Here is a 27,507-nt window from a genome sequence, read left to right on the forward strand (position 1 = left end):
TTATTTTCTCTATTCGATGATTTTTAATATATATGTTGTTTAATACACTGATTTTGGCTCAATATTTGTGCTTTTGAAAATTTTACTTAAATTTCATTACCTTATTTAATTGTTTGCTTAGAAATTTATATTATTTGGGTTGTTAACAACACAATATAATGTCTTTATTCTTTGTTTCTCGATTTTTAGCATTTCTATATATGAAGAAAAATAATGTCGTCATTTTTATTTGATTTATATATTTTTTAATTTATTTATGATTTCTAAATTTTAAGCAATCCTCATTATGTACATAAATTTGCAGATTTACAACTAATAAAGTTTGATTGTGATAATCAATTGATTTGATTTATATTTTGTTTAAATTATTTATGATTTCTAAATTTTAGTCAATGCTAATTATGTATATAAATTTGTAGAATTATAACTAATAAATTTGTATAATAATAATTAATTTCATTTGTATTTTATTTTATTTGAATATCATAAATAATGTAACATATAATTCAAAACTCATGAAGAAATAGAATAATTTGAATTTTTTTGTATAAGTTACACAAATAGAATATAAATTTGCAAATTAGTTACAAAATGGAAAAAATAAATTACTAACCTAAATCAAAACATATCAGAAAGAAAAATTATTATAAATTATAATGTAATATAACGTAATCATTCGTTATAAACATGCATTAATTATGATTTAGTTTCTACTTTAAAATTACTAGCGTGTCGACCGGCACTTCGTGTCGGTCAACCGCATTCTTATTTTTTTGATATAGTATGTATAATCTTCATATTATATTATTTAAGAAAAAACAATTTAAATATAAGAGTGCAATATATAAAATCAATAAAGAGTGAATATTTAAGAAGATAATATGTGATAGTTGATATGATATACATAAAACTTATGTCAATTTTTCATTTTGTGCCTATTGGGTGGAGAAAGATAGAAGATAGAAACAAGAGAATGTGTGGAAGATTAATGATATTAAATTATTAATATAAAAAATGAAAGTAATATGTGGAAGTTTATAGTAGTTATTAAAAATATAAAAGGGTAAGTTTGGAATATTAAAATTATACCATGAGGTAGTTATTATTTGTTTTGCCTTTATTAATAGTATTTATTAATAGTATAGATATATTAAAGTTGTTATGAAAATTTTAAAATATTTTAAATACATTAAATAGAATATGTTGTAAATACACATTTAAATAGATCTTAAAATGTTATTGATTAATATCATGTAATCATTTTTAAAACATAAATAGTAGAAAACCAATCTTATAAATAATAAAAAGAATAAACTATGATATTATAATTAATATGGAAATCTGTTGAAATTTTTGTTCACATAAAAATGATAGATAATGAATTTATTTCATAAAAATAATAAATTTTAATACTAATTAGAAGAAATGTAGATAATTCTCTTACGTTCCTGAAATTAAGGAATTTGAGGCATTAATAACGAAATAAGAAATTTAGAGCAATAATAACGATATTTGAGAGTCATAAGATAATATAATGGTTAAGATGAAAGAATTTAAGTAATGAGGTGAATGAAGATGTGGGTTCGAGACTCGCCCATAGCAAACTTAAAATAATAAAAGATGACGTTTGATTGCTAGTGATAGAGTGAAGAAGATTTAAGGTTCGATTATTACACACAATAAATACTAACATACTAATTATTATCAATTGAAAAGAAACTATTATCATATTACAATTAATAATAAAATCTTTTGTTATTATGTCTAACATAAAAATGATAGACATTAAATTTATTTCTTAAAAATAATAATTTTTAATAATAATAATTTAAATAGAATTTAAAACATTCTCATTTAATTATTTTTTAAAACTTTAATATGTGAAATTCAATCTTATTATTAATAGAGCGAACTATTATATTAGAATTAATAAAGAGATATCTTGATATTTAATTTATTTAATAAAAATAATTATTTTTAATATTAATTAGAAGAAAAGTTGATAATTCCTAAATGTTTTCTTTCCTATAATTAAGGAATTGAAGCACTAATTATGGAGTGATGATCCACTTAGTCTAAGAGTAAGTTTTTTACACTTATTCCTCATCCTAGCCATCAATTATAGGGATAACTAATGGTTTGATTCTTCATCCTTGCACCAACTATTGAAATTATTGAACAAATAAATGATTTTTTTAGTTTAATTCCAATAAAAAAATTATAATTCAATTCATTCAGTTATTAAGTTGAAGCAAATATTTCTAAACTTCATAATATTAGGTAATAAAAATGAATAAAATAATTCTGATTCTATTGATATGTGTAATACTAATGAGGGTTAATATGAATATAATATATATATATATATTCTTAATCATGTTGTAAAAAAATACCGCTCCGTGCCTTCGCATGAGTAACTTGATATTTTATAAATAAAGTGATGCATATCAAATCCATTATCCACGCCTTGCCTACCTATTGTGGCATTTGGCATAACCATATGTATGCATGCCAGTAATGCATGATTGTGTATATTCTTTATTTTTGGATAATGAATTAATTTATTTTGAGGTGTATGATTACTCTTTCCAACTAATATTATTTTCATGAATCAAATATTTAATCTTCTATTATTTTGAGGATATAGTAATATCAGATATTACTATATCAATAAACGTTCATAGGAAGTTCATAGGAAATTGAGTACTTTTTTATTTATTTGTTTTTTATACAAATGAATGAATGACATGCATTTGGTTTAAATATATACCCTTTCAACTAACCAGGCCTAATAATGCCTAACATCATTATTGATTGGGTTTCATAAATACAATGCTAGATTCGAATGTTTTAAGAGAAAAATATGAATGTATTAAGAGTTTTTTATATTATCAATATATTATATATCATTTATTTTCAATAATTATTGACTAACTCAATAATACAAATAAATGGTAGATAATACATTAATTATATATAAATATTTAAACTATTGCAATATATTATACTCTTTTTTTAATGTGTATAAAAAACTTTGGGGATAAATATAAAACTCATTTCAATAATTTTTTAAAACGAACTAGTTTCAATTGTTGGCTATTAAGCTATATATCTGTTCTTTTAGAAAAACATGCTTCAAATTTTCTTCACTTGATCATTGAAAAAATATTTTATATTTATAAGCTAAGAAGTACTAATTCCATTTTTCAATATGCATTATATAATATATAAAATTATATATAGGTTAACAAGACCCTAAAGGCCTAAACAAAACATTAAATTATTTTGAGCTACATCTTATGCCTATAGATTTACTCCACAAAACCACTTTAACATCTCTTCTGGGGAATGCGTATAGATGGTAGAAATTAGTCTATTAAAATTTATTTTAACTTAACTCAATTTATTAAGAATTAGATTATCTAAAAACTCACTCAATTTCATCGAGCCTATATTCTTAGCTGGAAGTTGATTAAATCGATGTTTACTCAACTTGAATTGCACGAATTAAAATTTAAATAAGATAATTTATACAAATATTATGCTCATTTTATGTTTTTAATTCTTGCAACTTGTGTACATATAAATTGTTATCTATTATATATAATCAGTGGCTCACTTGAACGAGAATTTATTTATAAGGTAATTATCTGTTTTGTTTCTCATATACTTATATTTTAACTATTTCCCGATATAATGAGGTAATTTATCTTATACAATAACTAAGATTATGACATACATCCTTTTGGTTAAGAACTAATTCATTTCGGGGTGTATGACTGTCTCTCCAACAAGTGTGTTTGTTGAAATTAAACTCATGACCTTTTAGTCATCTCAAAAATTTAATAGAGTCTTATACTACAAGACTAACATTTTGTTGGTAATTTGATTATACTTTATTCATTATAACTCAATATATGATTTTTTGCACATCAATAATAGATTTTCTTGAAAGATAAGAAGATTTATACATTAATATTTTATCATCTACAATTCATATTTAATTATTTTTGATTTTTTTTAAATGAATAAGAGATTATATAGCAATGTATAAATCATCTTTATATTCACATTATAAATATTATTCTAAGATGTCAAATGTGAAATATTGTTAAGCAAAATCTCAATAAAATTTGTGAGTAAATGGGCAGTTATGGAAATTGAATGCAACAAAAATAATTGGTCTGTGGCATGTTTATTTTTTCTTTGGTACTTTCATTTCATCATCACAATCAAGACATCAACTTTGTGACGTTCTTCTCAGCAACAAGGTCCAAAAAGTCAGTGCTGCGAAAACGGAAGATCCAAAGAATAAGAGTATGATAACAAAATCTTCTTCATTTTCTCCACTAAATAAATTTGTATCATAACAAAATCTTCTCCATTTCACCGATTTCTTACTTATGTTTATATCTTTCATATAGTATGTTTTTTCTTTGACTGATTTTTAAGTTCCTGTTCCTTTGAATCTTTAGGTTTAGTTTGATCTTATGTCGAAGAAATTTTTGTAGACAAAAAACCCAGGTATGATCTTAACCTCGGATCATGTCTTTTTTTGTTGGATTTTCTTTTATCATCTCAATATGTTGATGCCCAGAATATTTTTATTGGTTTACAGCGAAATCTTAAAAAAGTTTCAAACTTTTTATCTCTACGGAAGTGGGTTTTTGATTCTCTTTGATTATGGCGGTTGCTGAGAATGTTGGAACCAAAATTGATTCTTCAAGTCAAAATTTGGACAACTGTGTTGTTTCACCTGAAACCGCTGAGGTGGAGAAATCAAAACCTATAAATGGTTCCATCAACGGTGATGATCAGAATCTGAATGGTGAGTTCAACCACCATGATCTAGCTCCCAAGACTGTACCAGTTCCAAACGGTAACTACAAGGCTGAAATGGGTCAGGTGGGAAATGGGTTTGAAGGAAATGGGGTTCAGACCCAGCAGATAGTGGTGAACAATAATGGGTATGGTGGGGTTAATGGGGAGAATGGGAATGAGAGTTTCCAGAAGGATATGAGGGATTTGGAGGAAATTTTGTCAAAGTTGAACCCCATGGCTAAGGAGTTTGTGCCCCCTTCAGTAACAAACAATCTTGGTTACTTTGCTGGACCTGGTGCTGCAGGGTTTGTGTACCCTAACAATTTCTTATTCCCCAATAATTATGGGAATGTTAATGCACAAAATAATAGAAGGGTATGGATAAGTATTTATTTTTATATTTTTAATTTGTTTATATTCCAATGAGTTCCTTTGAATTATGATAATTAGCTTGCACTGTTTAGATAAATTAAAGTGTAAAAATTATAATGTGCTATGCATTTATCTGGGGGTTGTGGTTTGTAGTATTTTCGGGCTAATTACATGTTGCTAGTATGAAGCTTTGATTTTTTTCGTTTACAATGATGTTGCAGAGGAAGAATGGTTATAACCAGGGGAAACGAAGAGTCAATAATAAAATAGATATGGAGAGAAGAGAAGAAATGGTTAGGAGGACTGTTTATGTGTCTGACATTGATCAGCTGGTACCAATTTTCGTTGTCTTGTGGTTTCCTTTATTTCAGCTAGCTTGCAATGCTTACCATGTGTATTCATTTCAATGATTGTTGTTTTCTGTTGGCATCTAGGTTACCGAAGAGCAGCTGGCAGCTCTCTTTCTTAACTGTGGGCAGGTAAAAACAGTTTCCTTTTGTTTATGATGTCTGTTTTCTTCTTAGTAAATATTAACGGTGGACAATGTTACGCAATGTTCGTTTTTTATGTGGCTGTAGGTTGTTGATTGCCGTGTTTGTGGGGATCCTAATTCCATTCTTCGGTTTGCTTTTGTTGAGTTTACAGATGAGGGTACCGTTGCCACCGAATATATGTTCTTCATATGTTGTAATTTTTGACATTTCACTGTATTAACAGTGTTATACATGCAGAAGGTGCAAGGGCTGCTTTGAGCCTTTCTGGAACCATGCTTGGTTATTACCCATTGAGAGTGCTGCCTTCGAAAACTGCCATTGCACCTGTTAATCCAACATATTTGCCCCGGGTAATGTTTTTTTCTTAAAAATGCCTATCACATACTTTAGAGCATGATTAACCAGGGTGAGCTAATAATGTATCTCTTTCTCTTCCATCGTACCTTTGTAATGGTGCTATATTTCTCAGTCTGAAGATGAAAGGGAGATGTGCTCAAGAACAATTTATTGCACTAATCTTGACAAGAAGGTAGTTTAGGACTGGCCCCTCTTCTTATATCCTGCTCGAGGAAACCACTTGGTCCTTTTTCCATGCCTTTTTTTGCAGCCAATGTGGCTCATAATTCTTAAAAGTGTTTTTCCTGTTATTGCTGCAGCTTACTCAAGCAGATGTCAAACAATTCTTTGAATCTATTTGTGGAGAGGTTTGTAGTTTTTTATGGCACCAGGCATATAGCATTTATTGTTGATTAAATGTAAGCATCTTATGAGACATTTTCCATTATTTTGGTGTATTCATCTAGGTTCAACGCTTGAGGCTTCTTGGGGATTACCAGCACTTCACTCGAATTGCATTTGTCGAGTTTGCGGTGGTAATTACTCACTAACTTTTAACCTTCTTAATTTCATTCTATATTTTCTGTTTTTCTGAAATTTAATCAATTAGACTGAGTGGTACTGTTTGTTTCACAGATATCATCTGCTTTGATGCAGTTAAAATTAAATCATTGAATTCTCTGTCTATTTGAAATTGATCAAATCTTTTGATTTTAAGAATTATATTTTGTTCTAACAAGTCAACTAGTATTCACCTTTGTCTCCAAATATATTTTATCATCTGTTTTTTTTGGCTTGCAGGCTGAAAGTGCAATTGCTGCTCTGAACTGTAGTGGTGTGATTCTGGGTTCAATGCCTATAAGGTAGGATTGACTTATTTCTTCAAAAGCTCTTTCAAACAGTTTTTATAGGCCTAAATATTGTCTTGTAAAGTAGGGTCCTTAAGGTTTTATCCTTGGAAAATAAAATTCTTGTTACCTAGTTCATTTCGACTTTTGTCTTCACTATTAGTTGAATCCTGTTAAGTGCCGACATGTCATCATTCTGTGGTGTCATGTCAACACTTAACAGATTTCAATTGACAGTAGAGACGAAAATCGAAATCAACTTAAAATCAACAAAATTATTATTTTGCAGAGACTAAAGACATATTTAAGCTGTTTTTAAATTATAAGCTAGTTTGAATACAAATTAAGCTAATGAATCACACAAGGTTCTCACCACTTGGGCAACACTTTTAATGTATGCTAAACCATTCTTATCTACCTTATGCAGGGTTAGTCCATCCAAGACACCAGTTCGGTCTCGCGTACCTCGTGGTCCTATGCACTGAAATCTCATCTTTTAATGTTAATTATAAGTTACATATAATTAATGTGACTTTGTTTTTTACTTCCTCTACACCCCAAATGATCTGTACTCTTAAACTTCTTAAAAAAGTGCTTTTTTCCCCCTTTTCTTTATCCAAATCTTCGTACGACACAGTTTAGTACCGGAAGTTTCATCCTTTTCAAAGCATGCAGATTATCCATCAACCTCAATGGACACGTGAATGCCATGAAAAGCAGGTGTTACATTACAGATATGTTTACGTAGGAAACTATGGTTCTGATCAAATGAGAGGTGGTTGTGTTGTACATATGCACTATATGGTACATGCACTAGAGGAGTGTTGGTTTTGGAATACTTGTTCTTATCTTAAATTTTGATATTTGACTTGGATACCCTTATTCTGTTATTCGGAATTAATTTCGTCCACTATTGTGATATTTAATTCGATTTTATATTGAGTTAACATACTTCTATTAATGTTAAAACCTTGCTGTTCTTTTCCTATTTTTTTGGTTTTTTTCCTCTAAAAAACATTTATTATTATTTTGGTAAAATGGTTTTTTCATAGTAATTTTTTTCTTATCTTAGATCACAGCCCTGCCAATACGAGGGAGTTGGTAAACTTTATACCTTTGCAAGTATTATGAGATGTTTTTATCTTAATTATTATTTAAAATTTATTTGTTTGTTAAATTGGTCATAATGTTAAATTTAGGGATGGTAACGGGCGCAGAGAGTTGTAGGTAATGTTTTCCCGTGTCCAAACCCGCAATATTTGTGGGTATCTGTGTGGGTAGTAGGTATTTGCCGGTACTTAACGTGTTTTTAATTTTAATTATATTTTATATAATTTGTAATAATGAATATGTAAAAATAATTGTCACAAGAATAATATGATATTTGTATGATAAATTTATGATCATAGGTATCTGCTGGGAGAGTTAGCCCCACGTACCTGTGAATGTTCTTGGCTCGGACAAGATTGTCTCTAGTGCGAAGATACCTGTGGGAAACCAAAATAATAATAATAAATATATATAAATTTTTTACTAAAAAACTAAATATATAAATTTACGGTACCTATAGAGTAGGTATCACAAAACTCACTTATTCCAATAAACTATTATTGCGGGTACCCATTGCATATATTTCTATGGGTATCTACAGGTTGGTTTTTTTTTTTGCCATCCTAGTTAAATTAGGCCAAAAAGAAATCATTGCCATTAGACTTATAGCAAAACAATAGGCATATCACTGCAACATTTTATGAGATAATCGTTCTTGTTTTTATGATTTTTAATAATAAAGTAATTAATTTTTGGTGGGTATCAGTTGAATATTAGTTAATGGTGATGGATCCTAAGTGTTAAATATTTTTTTCTCAGTACATATTACAAGGATTTGACGAATTAAAATAATTCACCTTTAAAATTAAACTCTTTTTTATTTGGAAATAGAGTGATTAATGTATAATTTACAAGCAAGCTATTAAAATCTTTATTGAGAGGAAAGTATGCACTGATAAGTATGAATTTTATACATTATTATTCTATTACCATCATTTATCACTATTTATGTTTAATTATCATTGTCTTTTCAAGAAAAATAATACAAATGAATAGTGAATGATAATCTTTATCATTGATGATACATAAATATTTACTCGTCATAATTCATTTGTTTGCAATTGGGACAACACCATAAAAATGAAGCACACCGACCATTTTAATTTTACATAATTTTTTATAATTCGTTCGTTTGTAAAAAAAATCACCGACCATTTTACATAAAACGGCAAGATAGGGAGGGTAATGTAAATGAGGAAATATGAAGAATTCAATTGAGGGAGAGTAATTAGGGAAGTCTTTGTGTTTTTATTATGCATGCTCTACTTTTGTTGAAGATTTCAACATCTCCTTTTCTCTCTCCCTTCTATAACAAGGGGATAGGACTGGATTTTGCCTTAATTGTAGTTTACTTAAATGACTATTTTTGATACAATTTAATGTGTACATACCATGGGACCACATATTCTCCCATAATATTATGTCAATTCATATGTAATGATGAGATATGATTGATTAGAAAAATAGTTAATAATTAAAATTTTAATTTAAATAATATATTTTTCAAGCTAACTATATTTTATGACATATGAAGTGACATAAAATGTGAAATAGAAGATTTGTTACAACATTACATAAACTTTTTTAGTGTAATATCTATGTACTATTATAGACAATCAATATGTTATTTACTATTTATTTGTATTACTTTTGTTAAGAGCTATTAATGATTAAAATATATAATGAATGATGCATTAATAGTGTATAAAATTCATACATCATTCATATATACATTTTTTTCCTCTTCTTTTTTTATAATGGACAAATTGGATATTATTAATTTTTGCTCCATGAACCTTGGGAGTCAAGGGCATGGCTGGATTGTGAATGGGATCATTTATCGTGCTCTTTAAATGGAATAAGAAAGATATGGTTCCAAGGTATGAAGGTAATGTTTAACTCTACCGTAGAAAGTAAAAGCTTTAAATCTTAGGAGCCATGTTTTAATTAGTCTCTTCCTTCTTCATGGAACCCAACGAAATATATAACCTCTTGTATTTTTATAAGAGTATATGTAATATGTCTTAGTATAAATATTTATATACACTTACTAGACTATTCATTTATATTACGAGTCAATCAAAATTAAATATAAATTATAGATGACATAATAATGATAATGGAAAAAACTCTTCAACTAACAATAAATACATTTTTTCTCTTTTTATTTTTAAAACATTTTGAATATTTTGATATTAATTAATGGATTAGTTGGATATGGTTATTTTCATTGAATGCCACAACAATAACATATATTTTTACAAAACTATGATTCATATTTTTATTATAAAAGTAAATTACCCTCACACTCATGAGTTTTAGTGGAATTATTACACAAATCACTTATTATTTTTTTACACATATAAACAATCCTTGATTTTTATACATATATTACACTTACTACCCATGTATGAGAAATAAGTTTGATCTTTTAAACAAAAAATGATCATAAGTGTAATTACGTTAAACACAATATGATATGTAAACATGTGCAAATAGTATATGAGTCAATACTTTTCATTATTTTTTATTAAGAGAATAAATTATCTCCTTATATCAGGAGATAATTTATCTTCTTAAATCCACTAATTGTTTGACATGTGTATTATTTTTTATTTTTATAATATATTTTAAACGAAAACTTCTAGGGGAAAGAGAAAGAAAACACATGTAAAAAATGAGTAGATTTAATGAGATAAATTATCTCATGGTGTAAGGAGATATTTTATTCTATTTGATTAATTACAAAATGCATCAATAATTCTAAATATATATTGTTTAAATCACTCTTATAATATATTGTAACGAACAAAAAATGACGAAAATATATTAACTCGTATACTATTTATATTCGTTTCCACAATATACCATATTTTGTTTAACTTAATTACACTTATCACATTTTTTTGTTTAAAAATCACACGTATTTCTCTTATATGGGTAGTCAGTGTAAGTAATTTGTATAATTTTACTAAAATTCAGAAAATATTAGTGTAATTTGCTCTGATTATAAATGTGTCATTTCCTCTTTAATGGCATGCCTATCTAATTAATATTATTAGATGATAACAAGAAAGTAGTGCAAGAAGTTTTTTTTTGTTGATATAATGAAGGTATTCATTCACTTTAGGACTAAAGAACTAATTTCTCTTAAGAAAGGTAAAATGTTTAATTTTTTGGCTTATCTAAGAATTCAATGGGACTTTACCCTAATGAACCAACGTTATATTGATAGCTAAAAGAGTTTTAAAATTGGTTAGGACTATTTCAATGAATAGGCTACTTGAGTAATTACTTATTCTTTACGTTTTCCCTTTTTTTGTTTTCTTTTGGTTAACTGTTTTCAATTAAAACAATTAGGAAGTTATTCTGAAAATAGCAAACAAAGGAAGTGATCAACACTTTTATAAAAATCAAAGCTTGACTTCATTGTTCAAATAACAAAAAATGCATTTCACAAATTGCTTTATGGTAGTAGAGTTTTCATCTTGTATGTTCCATTACCATTGCGAATAAAACAATTCCTCCAGCCAATTGAGATTCTGATTGAGCTTCTTTACTTCTACATGAGATCTCAACTTTTTGAGTTCTAGAGTTGCAAGTTTCTTCTAATACCAATGGAAAATTCCTCGAGTTCTGATTCATACCAAGAGTCACAAACTCCATTAAATTCTCAAAATCCAAGTACTTACTTTAAGAAAAATCTTTAATTGGTGGGAGAGACTTTATATACTTAAAAATACATAATATATACATACTAGAGATGATGAACAATATCATCATATGTAGCCAAGATCTTTCATGTCAAATCATTGAGAAATGAATATAAAACTAGATCAGAAGCGTACCTTAATGTATTCATAGAGAATATGGTAAATATCCTTTATGTCATCCTTCATCATGTATCTATTAACACAATATCCCTTGTCTTTGTGTACAAGTGCATGTTCATAGTAGAACATGAAGATTATTTGATCTTCCAATTCTAGACCACCCTTAGTCTTTAGTTCCTCTTCCAATGGGATGAAGAGAATATAGTTGATTTTGTTGTGTCTACAATTGGGGATCATAACTCATATATATAAGACATGCATTCCCTTTCATGAAGGGTGATGCCTTTTGAATTTTTTTATTTCTTATTTTTGTCCATCATAAAAATAGAAATAAGACTTAGGTATCTACACAATAATTTTCATGACAATTATGTCTATAGCCATATACCTTACATGAATTAGACCATTTTAATTTGGCTACATAAAATAATGACATTAAACACATTTAAACATTACATATGTGACCTAAAATTTCTTACAATCTCCCACTGATCACATATGTAATTGTACAACAAATTGTGTTAGACTTTATGAGCTTGAAATTACGTCATTATAAACCTTAGACATATCCTTATATCATCCAATAATTTTAACAATATATAGAACCAAATCGGCTTTCGTTATATCAATCATAACTAAATCAATCAATTATCACTAATATTAACACAACTGAATGACATTAGATCAATCATAAATGTGTATCATAAAAATCATATGAAGGTGATCTATACATGTCGAATTTCAACTAGTCTTCATCTACTTTAGTGAGATCCCATAAATAAACTCCAGAGTGAAACTGAACCATAAACCTTATTCTGCAGAAAAACTTTATTGATCTTTATATCTACACTGAAAGAACACCTATATAGAAACTCTCACTGAACCAAAATATCATCAAATGATATATTACTCATATGAGCAATATACTTGTGAAAAGCCTTAGATGATAAACTTTTAATGAACAGATATGCAACTTGGAGTTTATGTTAATATGATGTTGGTGTAGCAGAAGCGATCGTTGCGCAGCGTTGGCCACAAGCAATCAAATAAAGACATAGAATAAATAGAAGAGAAGAAACAAGAAAATTTGTTAACGAGGTTCGGCCAATTGTGCCTACGTCCCTAGGAGCGCTGAGCGGCTACCAAGATATTATTAGAGAATAAGGATTACAAACCCTAGCACACTCATGGGCCCACGTGCCTATGAGGTGTTTCTATTTGGTGCTTGTATCTGATGCACATTATAACAAGGGACTTGAGTTCAATATATAACACTGATATTCTACTTTATTCTAATGCTATGCAATGTGGGACTTCATATAATAACATATTTCAAACATCTCCAACAATCTCCACCTCGATTGAAATAGACGAATATCTCGCTCTTTAGGAAATCTACACCATAATCTTCATCTTAGCGAATATATGACTCCACCTTGCTCAATGTTTAATTCTCTTTAAACATTGAGCAAGGTGGAGCAGTTAAAGAGAATTAAACATTGAACAATGTTTAATTCGTCTATTTGACGATGTTACCAAGAAGAGCCTAGCTCTCCAAACTTGTAGTGCAGCTTCCCGTACCACTATCAAATGGAACACGCCACCTAGCCACCTATTGCTGGGAAGTCTTTCGATATATTGGAACCTCTACACAAAAGTTTACCAACAATCGTCCTCTTCAATACTCAGTCAAACTGAACCTTGAAGTTTCCTTGGAAAGCCTCAACCGCTACCACCATTGTCTACTCCGACAATCTTAGTTCAAAAGAACTATCATACTCCACCATAAGGAGTATACCCACAACACACACCTTGCGTCAATGCGAACTAATATCTGTGTCACATCCTTGCATCCAAGCCAATGTCCATGTCACACCCCTGCATCTCTATCAATGCTCGTGTTACAACTTGCATCAAAGCCAATGCCCCATGTTACACCTTACATCATAGTCAGTTAATGCCTCTACGCTTTTGTTGATCTGTGCTAACAATTAACTTCATTCACTATGACGTCTCACACACGCCATTAGTATATTTCACTACTCATCTCAAATGAGAATATTCTCTCAAAATCTAGAAAGATATTTTTAGCATCTGTCTCTGGGTCAAACTCAACACACGAGTCCCTATCTCCACCTTGATCCTAACCCAATACATGAACTTATGAGGTTTTGGATCAACACATACATCGCCCCACAACAGTTTCGCCATGTTTTCTTCTCCTTCAACTCATCTACTTTATTTTTGCCGCCATCACACCTTCACCCTCTTTAGCCATTATCTACTATATGGATTAAGAGTCATCTACCAATTGGCTCTGATACCAATTATTGGTGCAGCGGAAGCGATCGTTGTGCAGCGTTGGCCACAAACAATCAAATAAAGGCATAGGATAAATAGAAGAGAAGAAACAAGAAAATTTGTTAACGGGGTTCGACCAATTGTGCCTACATCCCCGGGAACATTGAGCGACTACCAAGATATTATTAGGGAATAAAGATTACAAACTCTAGCACACTCATGGGCCCACCTGCCCATGAGGTGTTTATATCTGGTGCACATTACAACAAGTGACATGAGTCCTGATATTCTACTTATTCTAATGCTAGGCAATGTGAGACTTCATAAAATAACATATTTCAAACATCCCCAACATATGCTCTATAGACATTAGACCACTCTGAACTGTTTCCTTAAACCAATATTGCAATGCTAACCTTTTGTCACAATAGAACTTTAATGGTATTTCAATATATCCAAATCAGCAGCCAAGTGACAAATGTATATCTATATCTCATAATTAGATATCTCATAATAAACTATGAAAATCACTATCATAATAGATGAAGCTATAATAAGTGCATGCTTAGCACTTTCCGAAATAGCTCATCATCTATGTAATAGGTAGATATAAGCTTACATGGATTTTCAACTGTATTTCATCTAACAAGACTAAATAATCATACTTAATGATCTCTATTTGAATCACTTTATGTTGTGAGAACATAATTTCTTTGTTTTTTTTGTAAGTATATGCATTATAACGAAATACCAAATACACAACGTCTTATGTGCACAACTTTATATATACATTAGACTCACTTAGTCAATGCATAAGGAATCTACTGTATATTGTCCACTTTAAAATTCCTTCCTAAAACATTTCACATGCCTATATAATTAATATAAGACTCATGCTATTTGAACATTCTCATTCCTCATGTTCCCTTTATCCTTAATGGAACTTCCTTAAAATTAATGAGTTGTTCATTTCTAAAGTGCAAGGTCTAGATCCATGCATTTGAGAACAAACACAATATTCTCTTCTTAATTCTTAAAGTTTGTGTAATTTAGGAAGATCGTAAAATAGGTATGTGCATACATTATAAAAGCAGAGAAGTCAATAGAACAAAGAACAAAACAAGTTACAATTATTCTTGCAATTAAACTCACAATCAACTTTAAACCTTAACTTAAAATAATGGTAGGGGCACACTACGAGTTACCTATTACAACACTAATATTCAGTCTTTCGACAAAAATATTAACTTGCAAACGATACACTCAACGTAGTTCTTAAATATTGATAATCAGTCTTGTCAAATACTAAGTCTTTCTTTGAACCGACTTACTATTCACTTGGAAAGTTATATGATTATCACATATTTATTACCACAAGTATATTTGTACTTTTGGCCAAATGGTAATCTTCCTTTGGGTCGATCACTATTCGCATAAAACTACAAACATACAATTGATTTGATATTCAATATCAATTCATAATGAAACTTTTGTTATAATGGTCAAACATTGATCACAATGCACGTTTCAAATAATAAATTATTCTTTGTATTGATTTATCATTTGTATATACAACCTTTTGACTATCACATTTATACCATCACATGTGTGTGTATAATTCAGCCAACTTCATTTGGGCCGATTAATATTCGCATGGATACATATACACACTAACATTCAACATTTATTAAGAACATCTACACAAGAGATAGTCACTTTGGTGACTTCTTGATTAATAAATTCACTTAAAATGTCAAAAAAAAATTATAATCCAAAAGATAATTATTTATTTAAATTTGATTGAATAATTGATTCAAAATATATATTATTTATATGGAACTATAAATAAATATTTTGGAGATTGAATTGTGATGTTAAAATCTCCTTTGCAGCCACCTACCACTCCAAGTTCTAATAGCAATAGTTATTTTGTCAAAATTTTCAAGTTATAAAATTAATTGAAAATGACAAAACTGGGATTTAAAGAAAAGACCAGAAGCATGATTATACATTTTATATTGCATCAACTATTAGACCAAGGGACACGATATAAGTTGCTGCTATTCAGAAAACAAAATATTTGAAAGCTAAGTTTCTTCTGTGTTTCGAAATGGCAATCAAAGATGTTAAACATGTTAACATGACCACCAGGTCCATCACAAACCAGTGCACTTAATGACCAAGTGTTGCAAAGTTTTGGCAACTAAAGCATCACGTATACCAAACGTTTTAAAAAAAACAAAATTATGCTACCAGAGGTATTGATCCAGAGAACAACACTTTAACACGAATATCTCAAAACAGTGCAACCAATGGCTAACTGTTATATTGTTTTGACAACCACAAATGTATTTGTACCTCTTCAAACATTAAATACCAAAACAATGTACTCAAAAAAGTGTTCAACCGGAGACCTTCACACTAAAATAGCAGCGTCAAACCACTACACCCAACTTTCAACAATACACCCCAACAAATGCAATGTTTGACAGCAAGTATTACTGATACTTAATTCCAGCATTATTTCAAATTTATATTTCAAAACAATGCAATTGATGCGTGTGGAATGCAGGACCAGCATTAGGAAACACTATCACCAACCATTGCAACCAATGGGTGTTGAATCCCAAACCCAGAAGCAATGTACATTCTAATATGAATATTCCAACCAGTGTAAGACCAAGTGTTTCAAAATATTAAGTTTCAAAACAATGTACCCAGAGCAAAATGTTGTCATGTTTGGGCAACCAAAATATACTTTGAGTATTCAAACTAATTTAATTTCAAGAAATATAATACAACCAACTAGTATTAAACCAAACACATTGTGTTCTCAGACATAATACCAAACCACTTATGAAATGTTGAATCGTTCTATACTTGTGGCAAAAAAAAAATTATTCCAAATATAGCACCAAATTCCAAAACAAGATATCATGAACAGCCATGCAACAAATTCATTGGTAATTTCATTAGTGGTTCTAATTCTGAATTAATACTGGTTGGAATAATGAATTTAAAACCTAACCAATGGAATAACAATTTTCCTAATGTATTCAACTTGCCCAAAATAGTAGCATTTTAAGAAATGCATACAACAAATAGAGTTTAACAAACCTTGTGACAACTTGAATCAAAACTAAAATTCATACAAAATGATACTAAATTAAATAGAATATGTTTTCATGGTGCAAAATAAAGATTCTCACAAACAACTAGAACATATTTAATCTTAATATGTTATCTTTATAAAATGATGAATTACTAGAAACATAATTAAACCATATTCTCAAAATGATTACATGATAACTCAAAACCTCATTTCTCAGTGAAATAATATGAAAGTGACTCTGATACCCATTATAAGAAAAATCTTTATTATAGAAACTTTAATTGTGGGAGAGACTTTATATACTTAAAAATACATAATACATACCTACTAAAGATGATGAATTATATCATTTTATGTAGCCAAGATCTTTCATGTCAAATCATCGAGAAATGAATATAAAACTAGATCGGAAGCATACCTTAATGTATTCATAGAGAATATGGTAAATGTCAGTTATGTCATCCTTCATCATGTATCCATTAACACAATATCATTTGTCTTCGTGTGTAAGTGCATGTTCATAGTAGAACATGAAGGTTATTTGACCTTCCAATTCTAGACCATCCTTAGTCTTTAGTTCCTCTTCCAATGAGATAAAGAGAATATAGTTGATTTTGTTGTATCTACATTTGGGGACCATAACCCCTATTTATAAGTAGGGGTGACAATTGGATGAGTTTGGATTTGGATCCTAATGGATGGATGGAAAACTATCCATCAATCCATTATATCACATTTTTAAATTGTCTAATCCATCCATATCCAAGGGATTTCAATCCATCCATTATACCCATGTATCCATTTTAATGGATTGGATGGATGGATATCCAACCACTTTTTTTTTTAATTTAAACAAAACATTTTAATAAAGCAATTTAAAGAAAAAAATTCTTTTAAATAATATTATTTAATAAAGTATTTTTAAATATCAATTTTAAAAAATATTTTTCTTAACAAACACTTTTAAAAAGTGTTTTTTTGATAAGCAATTTTAAAAAGGTGAATTTGTGAAATTTTTTTATAACCACTCTTAGTAGCTATTAGAGAATAACAATTAGTTATTCTTATATTTCCTATGCTGAGTAAATTGGGTTATTAGTCACATGCTCAATAACCCAATTTATCACATGCCTAATTAGTTGTTAGGTTGTTATTTCAGTAACTAACTTATGTTAGTTACTGATTTCCTCTTTCTGTTTTTTGCTATCTCTTATTTAAAGAGATAAGTCTTCTTTTTGTAATTCAATCAAGTTTTCATCAATAAAGTTTTGAAACATATTCATCTTTTTATCTTTTTACATGGTATCAATCGCCCTTATGGCCACTGCCACTGATCCTTCATCACCACCACCTTCCCATTCCTCTGCTCCTCCAATTCGAGCAGTTTCTCCCTCTCTCTCTCTTCCTATTCCCTCTACCAAACTTAGTGAGAAAAACTACCTCACTTGGTGCCAATTCATGGTCTCTGTTCTCAAGTCAAACAGGGCCATTAGATTCATTCATCCTACTGAAATTCCACCAAAATACCTATCTGAATTTGACTGCACTCACCATCACATTAACCCCTATTATCTCAGCTGGGAGGAACAAGACCAAACTGTGTTTGCTTGGATTCTTAATTCCATCTCTGAATCTCTTCACACAAGAGTCATTGGCTGCACCTCATCCTCTCAATTATGGGATGAACTTCACTCTTTCTGCAATGTCCACACAAAGGCTAGAAGCAGACAACTAAGGGCTCAACTGCGCAACATTTCTCAAGGCAACAACACCATCTCAGAATACTTCTCAAGCATCAAATGCATCACTGACTCTCTAGCCTCTATTGGCACACCTATCTCAACTACTGAACACATAGACTATGTTCTTGATGGATTGGGTGAGGATTTATCATCACTGCTATAGAAAGCTAGATTACTCCACCTTCCATTAATGACCTTGAGCAATTTCTCTTGACCTTTGAGTCAAGACTCATCAAGAATAAGCATAAAGCAGTTTCTGATGCCCTTTCTGCCAATATTGCCACTATCCCTACCTCACATCAATCCAGTGACTCTACTTCAACCCCTACACACTTCAATCCCAACTTTCCACCAACAACTTCTCCTCCTAACCATAGATTTGACTCTATCCCTAACTCTTTCTCTAATGGGTCAAGAGGGGGGGGGGGGTCGTTCTAACAGAAGATTCACAAGATTCAGTAGAGGCTCAAGAACCTCAAATGGGTTTGGCAGTAGCTTCTTATGTACTCACTGCAACAGACCTGGTCATGATATAGCTTGGTGCTATTTTGCACCCTAAAACATTCTCAACCCTTACCCTGCCTACCCCAACCCTACCTTCCCTCTCACTTATCCAAGGGACCAAGACCTGGCCATAATTCCTACAGACCCACCACTTCCCACAATGGCCAAAATTATTCTCTTAACACCACACCATATTACCCCTACCACCACACTCCTATGCCTAATCTTAGACCAACTATGCATCCCTACACATTCCTTAGGCCTCACTATCCTCACATATCAACCTACCCACCCTATGCTATGAATGTCAGCACTGGAGCATCAGATACTAAGCACTCTTTATGGTTTCCAGATTCAGGTGCCATCAACCACATCACCTCATATCCTACCCTGGTTCATCAAACAGCAGAACAGTTTGGACCTGAACACCTTTACATGGGTAATGGCACAAAAGAACCTATTTCTTGCAGTGGAACAAGCACTTTCCCCTCTCCTTGACACCCTCATCTGTCTTTATCTTTACATAATCTTCTTCTTGTGCCTACTATTACTAAAAACCTAATCAGTGTCTCCCAATTTGCTAAAGATAATAACTGTTACTTTGAGTTTCATCCTAATGACTGTTTTGTCAAATCACAGAGTTCTAATACTATTCTCCTCAAAGGCTCCCTTACCTATGAGGGTCTCTATGTCTTCCAGAACCTGTTTCCAAAAAAGACAGCCTGCTGTGCCTCAATTCCTACTCCACTGGATAGTTCAAGTCCCATGTATTAGATAGTCCTACTTCTAGGCATTTTTCTACTGATTTCTTGTGGCATTGTCGTTTAGGACATGCTCACACCTCTGTTGTAAACACCGTCCTTTCTACTTGTAATATTTCTCATTCAAATAAAATTGTTCCTGATTTTTGCAATGCATGTTGTTATGGCAAGTCTCATAGACTTCACTCTCCTACCTCCATCACCTCTTATTCTAATGTGTTTGATTTACTTTACTTAGACCTATGGGCCCCCTCACCAGTAATCTCTAAGTCTGGTTTTAAATACTATCTCTCTATTGTAGATGCCAAAACCAAATATACTTGGATATTTTTACTTAAACAAAAATCTGAAACCCTTACCATCTTCAAAATTTTTACCAAACTGGTTCTCACTCAGTTTAACAAACACATCAAGGCTGTTCAAACTGATGGAGGGGGAGAATTCAGACCATTCACTAACTACCTATCCACCCTAGGCATCCTCCACAGACTGTCTTGCCCCCACACTCATCATCAACATGGCACGGTGGAAAGAAAACATAGACATATGTTGAAACATGCCTGACTTTATTAGCTCATGCTGGCCTACCTCAATCATTCTGGGAATATGCCTTCACCACAGTTGTGTACCTCATCAACAAACTACCCTCTGCCACCCTCAACAATAAATCACCTCACTTCCACCTATTTGGATCTGCTCCAGATTATACAGCTTTAAGAGTCTTTGGATGTGTTTGTTTCCCTCTACTCAGACCATACAACACTCACAAGCTTGACTACAAGTCCACTGAATGTACCTTCTTAGGGTATTCATCCATGCACAAAGGATACAAATGTCTATCCAAGGATGTTAAATTCAATGAATCAACTTTTCCCTTCAAAAACAGTTCCATACCTGGCTCTCCCATCATTACTGATCATTTGTCACCCTCTCTAACTCATTTACCTAACCACATCCATACCTCTCATACCAACCTTGTACTAACACATCCTACTCAATTAGCATCAAATCCTACTCATTCAGTAACCTCATATACCCAACCTAATCCTCCCTTATCACCTACCCTACACCCTACTACTGACTTTACCCACTCTAGCAATAACCCTGTTACTTCACCCTCCTCTGACTTACCCTCAACCATTGTATCCAGTCCTTCCTCCTTTACTTCACTACCTCCACCTCTTCATTCTCATCCTATGACAACCAGATCTAAGGATGGCACCAGTAAGTCTATTCTACCCAGTCTTACAAGCCTCTTCTTGGCTCACACTGAACCTTCTACTCCTAAAAAGGCTCTTCTCAATCCAGTTTGGAAGGCAGCCACTGCAAAAGCTAGGCACTTGGTCTCTAGGTGCCTTACCTCCACATAAGAAGGCCATTGGATGCAAATGGGTATTTATGGTTAAGGAAAATCCTGATGGTTCCATTGCCAAGTACAAAGCCAGGCTTGTTGCAAAGGGATTTCATCAAATTCCTGGAGTTGACTACAGTGAGACATTTTCCCATGTCATCAAACCTATCACTATCAAAATTCTCCTCACCCTAGTTGTCACTTATGGTTGGTCCATTCAACAACTAGACATCAACAATGCTTTCCTAAATGGTGCTCTTCATGAGGAGGTATATAGGACTCAACCTATTGGTTTTCATAATGGTGACAAGAACACTGTGTGCAAGTTACACAAGGCCTTATATGGTCTCAAACAAGCTCCTAGGCAATGGTTTGAGAAATTCAAGAGCACTATCCTTCATTTAGGATTTCAGACTAACAAATGTGATAATTCTCTATTTATCTCACTCACCAATACCTACCAATTGTTTGTTCTAGTCTATGTTGATGACATCATCATCACTGGTACTTCAGCCTCAAAAATCTCTGCCCTTGTGGACAAACTCAGCACTGCCTTTGCTATTAAGAAACTAGGTAACTTGGACTATTTTCTAGGCATTGAAGTTAAACATATCAGGGATGGTTCTCTGTTTCTCACTCAAACTAAATACATCATAGACCTGCTCAGCAAAGCTTCTATGGAATATGCCAAGCCTAGTATCACTCCTATGGCAACCACTTGTAGGCTTACTAAAACAGACTCAAGAGCCTTTGATAACCCTACTATGTACAAGTCAATAGTTGGAGCTCTTCAATATGCCACTATTACAAGACTTGACTTGGCTTATAGTGTTAACATGGTATGCCAATTCATGAGCAATCCTCTGGAACAACATTGGGTTGCTGTCACGAGGATCCTAAGATATCTACAAGGCACTCTTCATCTTGGCCTGCATCTCAAACCTGCTGCTTCTAATTCCTCTCTTCCTATCAAACTCACAGCTCTATGTGATGCAGATTGGGCCACTGACCTTGATGACAGGAAGTCCATTTCAGAGGCTTGTTTATTTGATGGTCCTAATCTAGTTACTTGGTGGTCCAAGAAGCAGCAAACAATCTCCAGATCCAGCACTGAAGCTGAATACAGGAGCCTTGCTCTTGCTGCTCAGGAAATGATTTGGGTTGAGTCCTTGTTTTCTGAACTCAAGATCCCTCATCAAGTTCCTCTCATTCTATATGACAATCTAAGCACAGTGAGCATGTCTCACAATCTTGTGCTTCATAATAGAACTAAACACATAGAATTTGACCTATTTTTTGTAAGGGATAGAATTCAGGCTAAGACTCTTAAAGTGAAACACATCCCTTCTGAATTTCAGACAGCGAATATGCTCACCAAGTCTTTGGCCACTGATAAGTTTCTAAACCTAAGAAAGCAACTCAGAGTTGTTGACTCAACATCCTTAGTCAACTACCTCAGTTTCAGGGGGGTATATTAGAGAATAACAATTAGTTATTCTTAAATTTCCTATGCTGAGTAAAATTGGGTTATTAGTCACATGCTCAATAACCCAATTTATCACATGCCTAATTAGTTGTTAGGTTGTTATTTCAGTAACTAACTTATGTTAGTTATTGATTTCCTCTTTCTATTTTTTGCTATCTCTTATTTAAAGAGATAAGTCTTCTCTTTGTAATTCAATCAAGTTTTCATCAATAAGGTTTTGAAGCATATTCATCTTTTTACAGTAGCAAGAATCTCTAGTGCAACATAATTGGTAGGGGTGTAAAAGTTTGGTTCGGTCCTGATGCAATTTAATGACCGAAACGAACACAAATGTATGGTTCGGTTCGATTAACCGCAAATTTTATTTAGGAATCGAACTGTTCATTAGTGGTTCGGTTCCTCAGTTTTTCAACTTATTTAAAGAAAATCAATTAAGAAATAGTTGAACATAATTTGCAAAGTATAAAGTCAACTAAATGAATAATAAACACGTTAATAATAAAATATTTAATAATCTTTCTAGTAAAACAATAAAAATTCAACATCTCAACGCACTACAAACTTGAAATTTTAGTTCACAAAATCTTCTAAAATGTTCAACAAAATTTAAAAATGACAAACTTGGTACCAATATTTTAGTCCAATAGTAACACCTAATACTCCACATCATTAGTAATATCCTCGAGTTCTTTCTTTATTTTCTTTTAGTTTTTTAATTTCTTTATTTGATTAATTTCATCTCTCAGTAGTGACAAAATGTATACTAGTTTTTTTAGTTTTCTTTCTATCTTCTCAATGAATAATAGAGATAATAAATATTTAGGTTTGTTTACTAATTTATTTTTTCTATTTGCCTCTTATTTATAGACTATTTTACTAATAATCTTAAATTCTTAATCATATTTTATCTCCTAACTTTAAAGCTTAATCATCCAAATATAAAATAAAATTATTTTTTAATATGCGGTTCGGTTCGGTTCTAACGGTTCCAAAATTTACAAAACCGTCCGAACCGAACTTAAATGGTTCAAAATAAAAAAACTGAACCGAACCGTGGAACTGAACTGAACCGCATTTTATGGTTCGGTTTGGTTTCATCAGTTTTACGGTTTATACCAGAACCGCTTACACCCCTAATAATTGAGACTTCCATAAGTTGTATGCAACAGTTCATCATCTTGAAATATTTAATTTTGTTATTATATTATCACATTAGTCAATAATCAAAATGATACATTTATACTTTGCATTAAGATGTTGGGGTAAAGCACTAAGGCCGAAATTGTTTATACTTTTTTGATAAACACTTTTTAAAATCACAATTGCAATTTTCAACTTTTGTAATGTGTCTGGGATTGTGCTTAGAAAGGTGAGAGATTTTTTATATTAATATTGAATTAATTGGGAAAAAAATTTGTTTTTATTTTTATTTTTTTGGATGGATTGGTTATCCATCCAAATGGATATAACCATGGATATCCATTGGATATAATGGATGGATTTGAATCCATACATTATCAACACCATCCATTGGATTATATCCATTTAAATCTATTAGTTCTAACGGATGAATTTGGATGGATTTAATTTGGATGGATTTTGGATTATGGATAATTTTGCCACCCCTATTTATAAGACATGCATTTCCTTTCATGAAGGGTGATGCCTTTTGATTTTCTTATTTCTTATTTTTGCTTATCATAAAAATAGAAATAAGACTTAGGTATCTACACGATAATTTTCATGACAATTATGTCTATAGTCATATACCTTACATGAATTAGATCACTTTAAATTGGTTACATAAAATAATGACCTTAAACACATTTAAACATTACATGTGTGACCAAAATTTCTTACCCTTACTATCTCTATGTAGCAGAAAATCTATGTTGCTTCTTATTTCATTACCATTGGATGGATCAAATTTCATTCCCATGGCAGAAGTATGAAATGAGCCTTACTATCCAAGAAAAAATAAGTTTGTTGATGTTTCAATTTTTGCTCCTAATCCTTCTAATTTCGAATTTGATGTTTGGGAATATTGTAGCACTTTATTGACTTTATGGATTACGAGATGTTTGTCTTCATAAATTGCATGAGGCATATATACATTTATAATGCATATGAATTGTGGCAAGATTTGAAGGATGTGATTATTTTCGCATTTTGGATCTTCTTCAAGAACTTGATTCAATCACACAATATGATAGAAACATATGAGGTTATTTCAGTGGTCTAATATTTTGGGGAATGGTAAGAATCATTAAGACCCATGCTTTCTTGTACTTGGCAATTAGATTAATATGTAGAGTGATTAGAGCATTTAAGAAATACTAACATTTAAAATATATAATATGTTTTAAATGATAAAGTCAACATCATTAAGGCACAAATTATGTAAATGGAACCCATATCTGACATAAACAATGTCTCTTTATTGTTGCTTCAATAAGAACGATAGTTGGATCTTGGTAATTCTAAAGTACTATTCAACTCTAGTGATACAAGGACACAATTAAGTCAAAATGACCTGGCACAACATTGTAACTACACCAAAGAAAGGAAGTTATATGAAGGATAAAAGCAATTTTACACATGGAAGTGGTCAATCTTCTCAAAGAAATTATATGGAACATTCACATCAGTGTTTGTTGCTTTTGTGTAAGGGGAAATACATATTTTTAATACATGCTACTTCAAACATGGTTTACTATCAAAACAATTCAGAATAAAAAACCATGATCAGACAGGATTGTTATAAATAGTGATATGAGTAATAATTTTGTTGAACATGAGGAATCAATGGGCATTTCGCCCTCAAACAATAATTGATATTAAACTTTTAATTTTAGTCTAGAACAATATATTTAGCGTTGTTTTTTACTTCAAAATGATTGAACTAGTTGGATCCTATTATGAACTCTGATGAACTTGACGAGTCTCAAATTTATCAGAGTTCATAACAGGATACAACTTCACGTAACTTTCATAGTTAGATTTTAGATAATGGTGCTACATGAAGCTCACCTTGTATTCTTTTTTACTAGTTCCGCTCATATTTTTTCCTTTAAAAAGAACAACGGCGATATTTATTTACTAGTTTCGCTCATACTTTTACTTTCATTTTTCTCAGTAAGAAAAACTGCATCAACATACATGGCTAAGAAAATGTTGAGGGTTTGTCAAGTTAGATTCATTGTTACGATGAGAATTTAAAATTTTCTAATGGCAGAAATTTAAGTATAGAACAATTGAATTGGATCATTGGTTAAGATTTTCGTTTAAGCTTGAGAGTCATTTTTTTAATAAAAAATAACATCGGAGATGTTTCTTTATTTCATCCTCTCATTTAATAATACTCTTTTAAAATTTGAGAGTGATAGTTAAATAAGAACATAATTTTTATAAAATATAATGGCACTTATAAAATAAGAGGTAATATTTATAATTATATCATTATTAAACTTAATAAATGTGAAGTAGTAATCAATATTCAATTAAAGAGGGACTCGCATTTCAATTATTAAAAAGTCAAATTATATATAACAATTCCTTTATCGATCAACAATATAATAAAAAAACTCATTCATGTCACATGTCACATTCTCCTCACATGTTTTCCCTTAATGTCACATGTCATATTCTCCTCACATTTTCTCATCTTAAAATGTAATAAATAAAAACTCATTCATACCACATGTCACATCCTCCTCACATGTTTTCCCGTCATGTCACATGTCATATTCTCACATTTTCCCATCTTAAAATGTTCTAAGTTATTAAAAAATTTAAAAAAAAAAACTAATTCATGTCACATGTTATTACTATGTACATTCCCACACTATCCTTACTTTTTATATATTTTATATGTTAATAATTTAATACTAATTAGCGATTGGCCTATGTCACTACCCCACCAAAATTGAGTGTTTACAATACCTATGTTTTGTTATGTTAAAATGTAATAGATATTAAGCATTATATGATATTGAAATCATTTTTCACATCTAAACTATTTCTTTATACTAATCTATGTATATTATTTAACGTTTACTATTCATCTAAGAATAATTGTATTTTTACACCTCATCAAAGTTTTGTAACACTTTTTCAATTTAATTTTAATATTTCAGATTCTTTGAATTTTAATTTTTCTCTATTATAATTGAAAAATCAAATTATTGAAGATTTTTATAACTTTTAAATATATTTTTAATAAAAAAACTCATTTAGTATAATGATTTGATTTCCATTTTTTCATTAAAAAATTGTGTTTAAAATTGAAAAAATCATTCCATTTTCTATAAATTTTAAAATATTTATTTTAATAAAAATAATATGGTATCATGTTTCAGACTTTCACTTTGTTATTTCCATTAGAAAATATTTCCATTAGAAAATTCAAATTAAAAATTGTCATTTATTTTTCTTAT

At 30.8% G+C, this 27,507-nt stretch overlaps 2 protein-coding genes across 2 annotated transcripts; both read left to right on the forward strand.

Moving 5' to 3' along the window:
• Positions 4,180-7,818, forward strand: LOC109328288 (polyadenylate-binding protein-interacting protein 12-like). The gene is made up of 12 exons (XM_019561689.1): positions 4,180-4,317; positions 4,476-4,524; positions 4,619-5,196; positions 5,415-5,525; positions 5,628-5,672; positions 5,772-5,844; positions 5,925-6,037; positions 6,157-6,216; positions 6,344-6,391; positions 6,491-6,559; positions 6,825-6,886; positions 7,299-7,818. Exons 3-12 carry the CDS (start codon positions 4,684-4,686, stop codon positions 7,354-7,356), a joined length of 1,152 nt encoding a protein of 383 aa, XP_019417234.1. The 5' UTR covers positions 4,180-4,317; positions 4,476-4,524; positions 4,619-4,683; the 3' UTR covers positions 7,357-7,818.
• Positions 18,545-19,132, forward strand: LOC109327713. The gene has a single exon (XM_019560877.1). The coding sequence runs from the start codon at positions 18,545-18,547 to the stop codon at positions 19,130-19,132; it is 588 nt and encodes a 195-aa protein (XP_019416422.1).

This window comes from Lupinus angustifolius, chromosome LG15 (assembly GCF_001865875.1).
Source record: "Lupinus angustifolius cultivar Tanjil chromosome LG15, LupAngTanjil_v1.0, whole genome shotgun sequence".
NCBI lineage: Eukaryota > Viridiplantae > Streptophyta > Magnoliopsida > Fabales > Fabaceae > Lupinus > Lupinus angustifolius.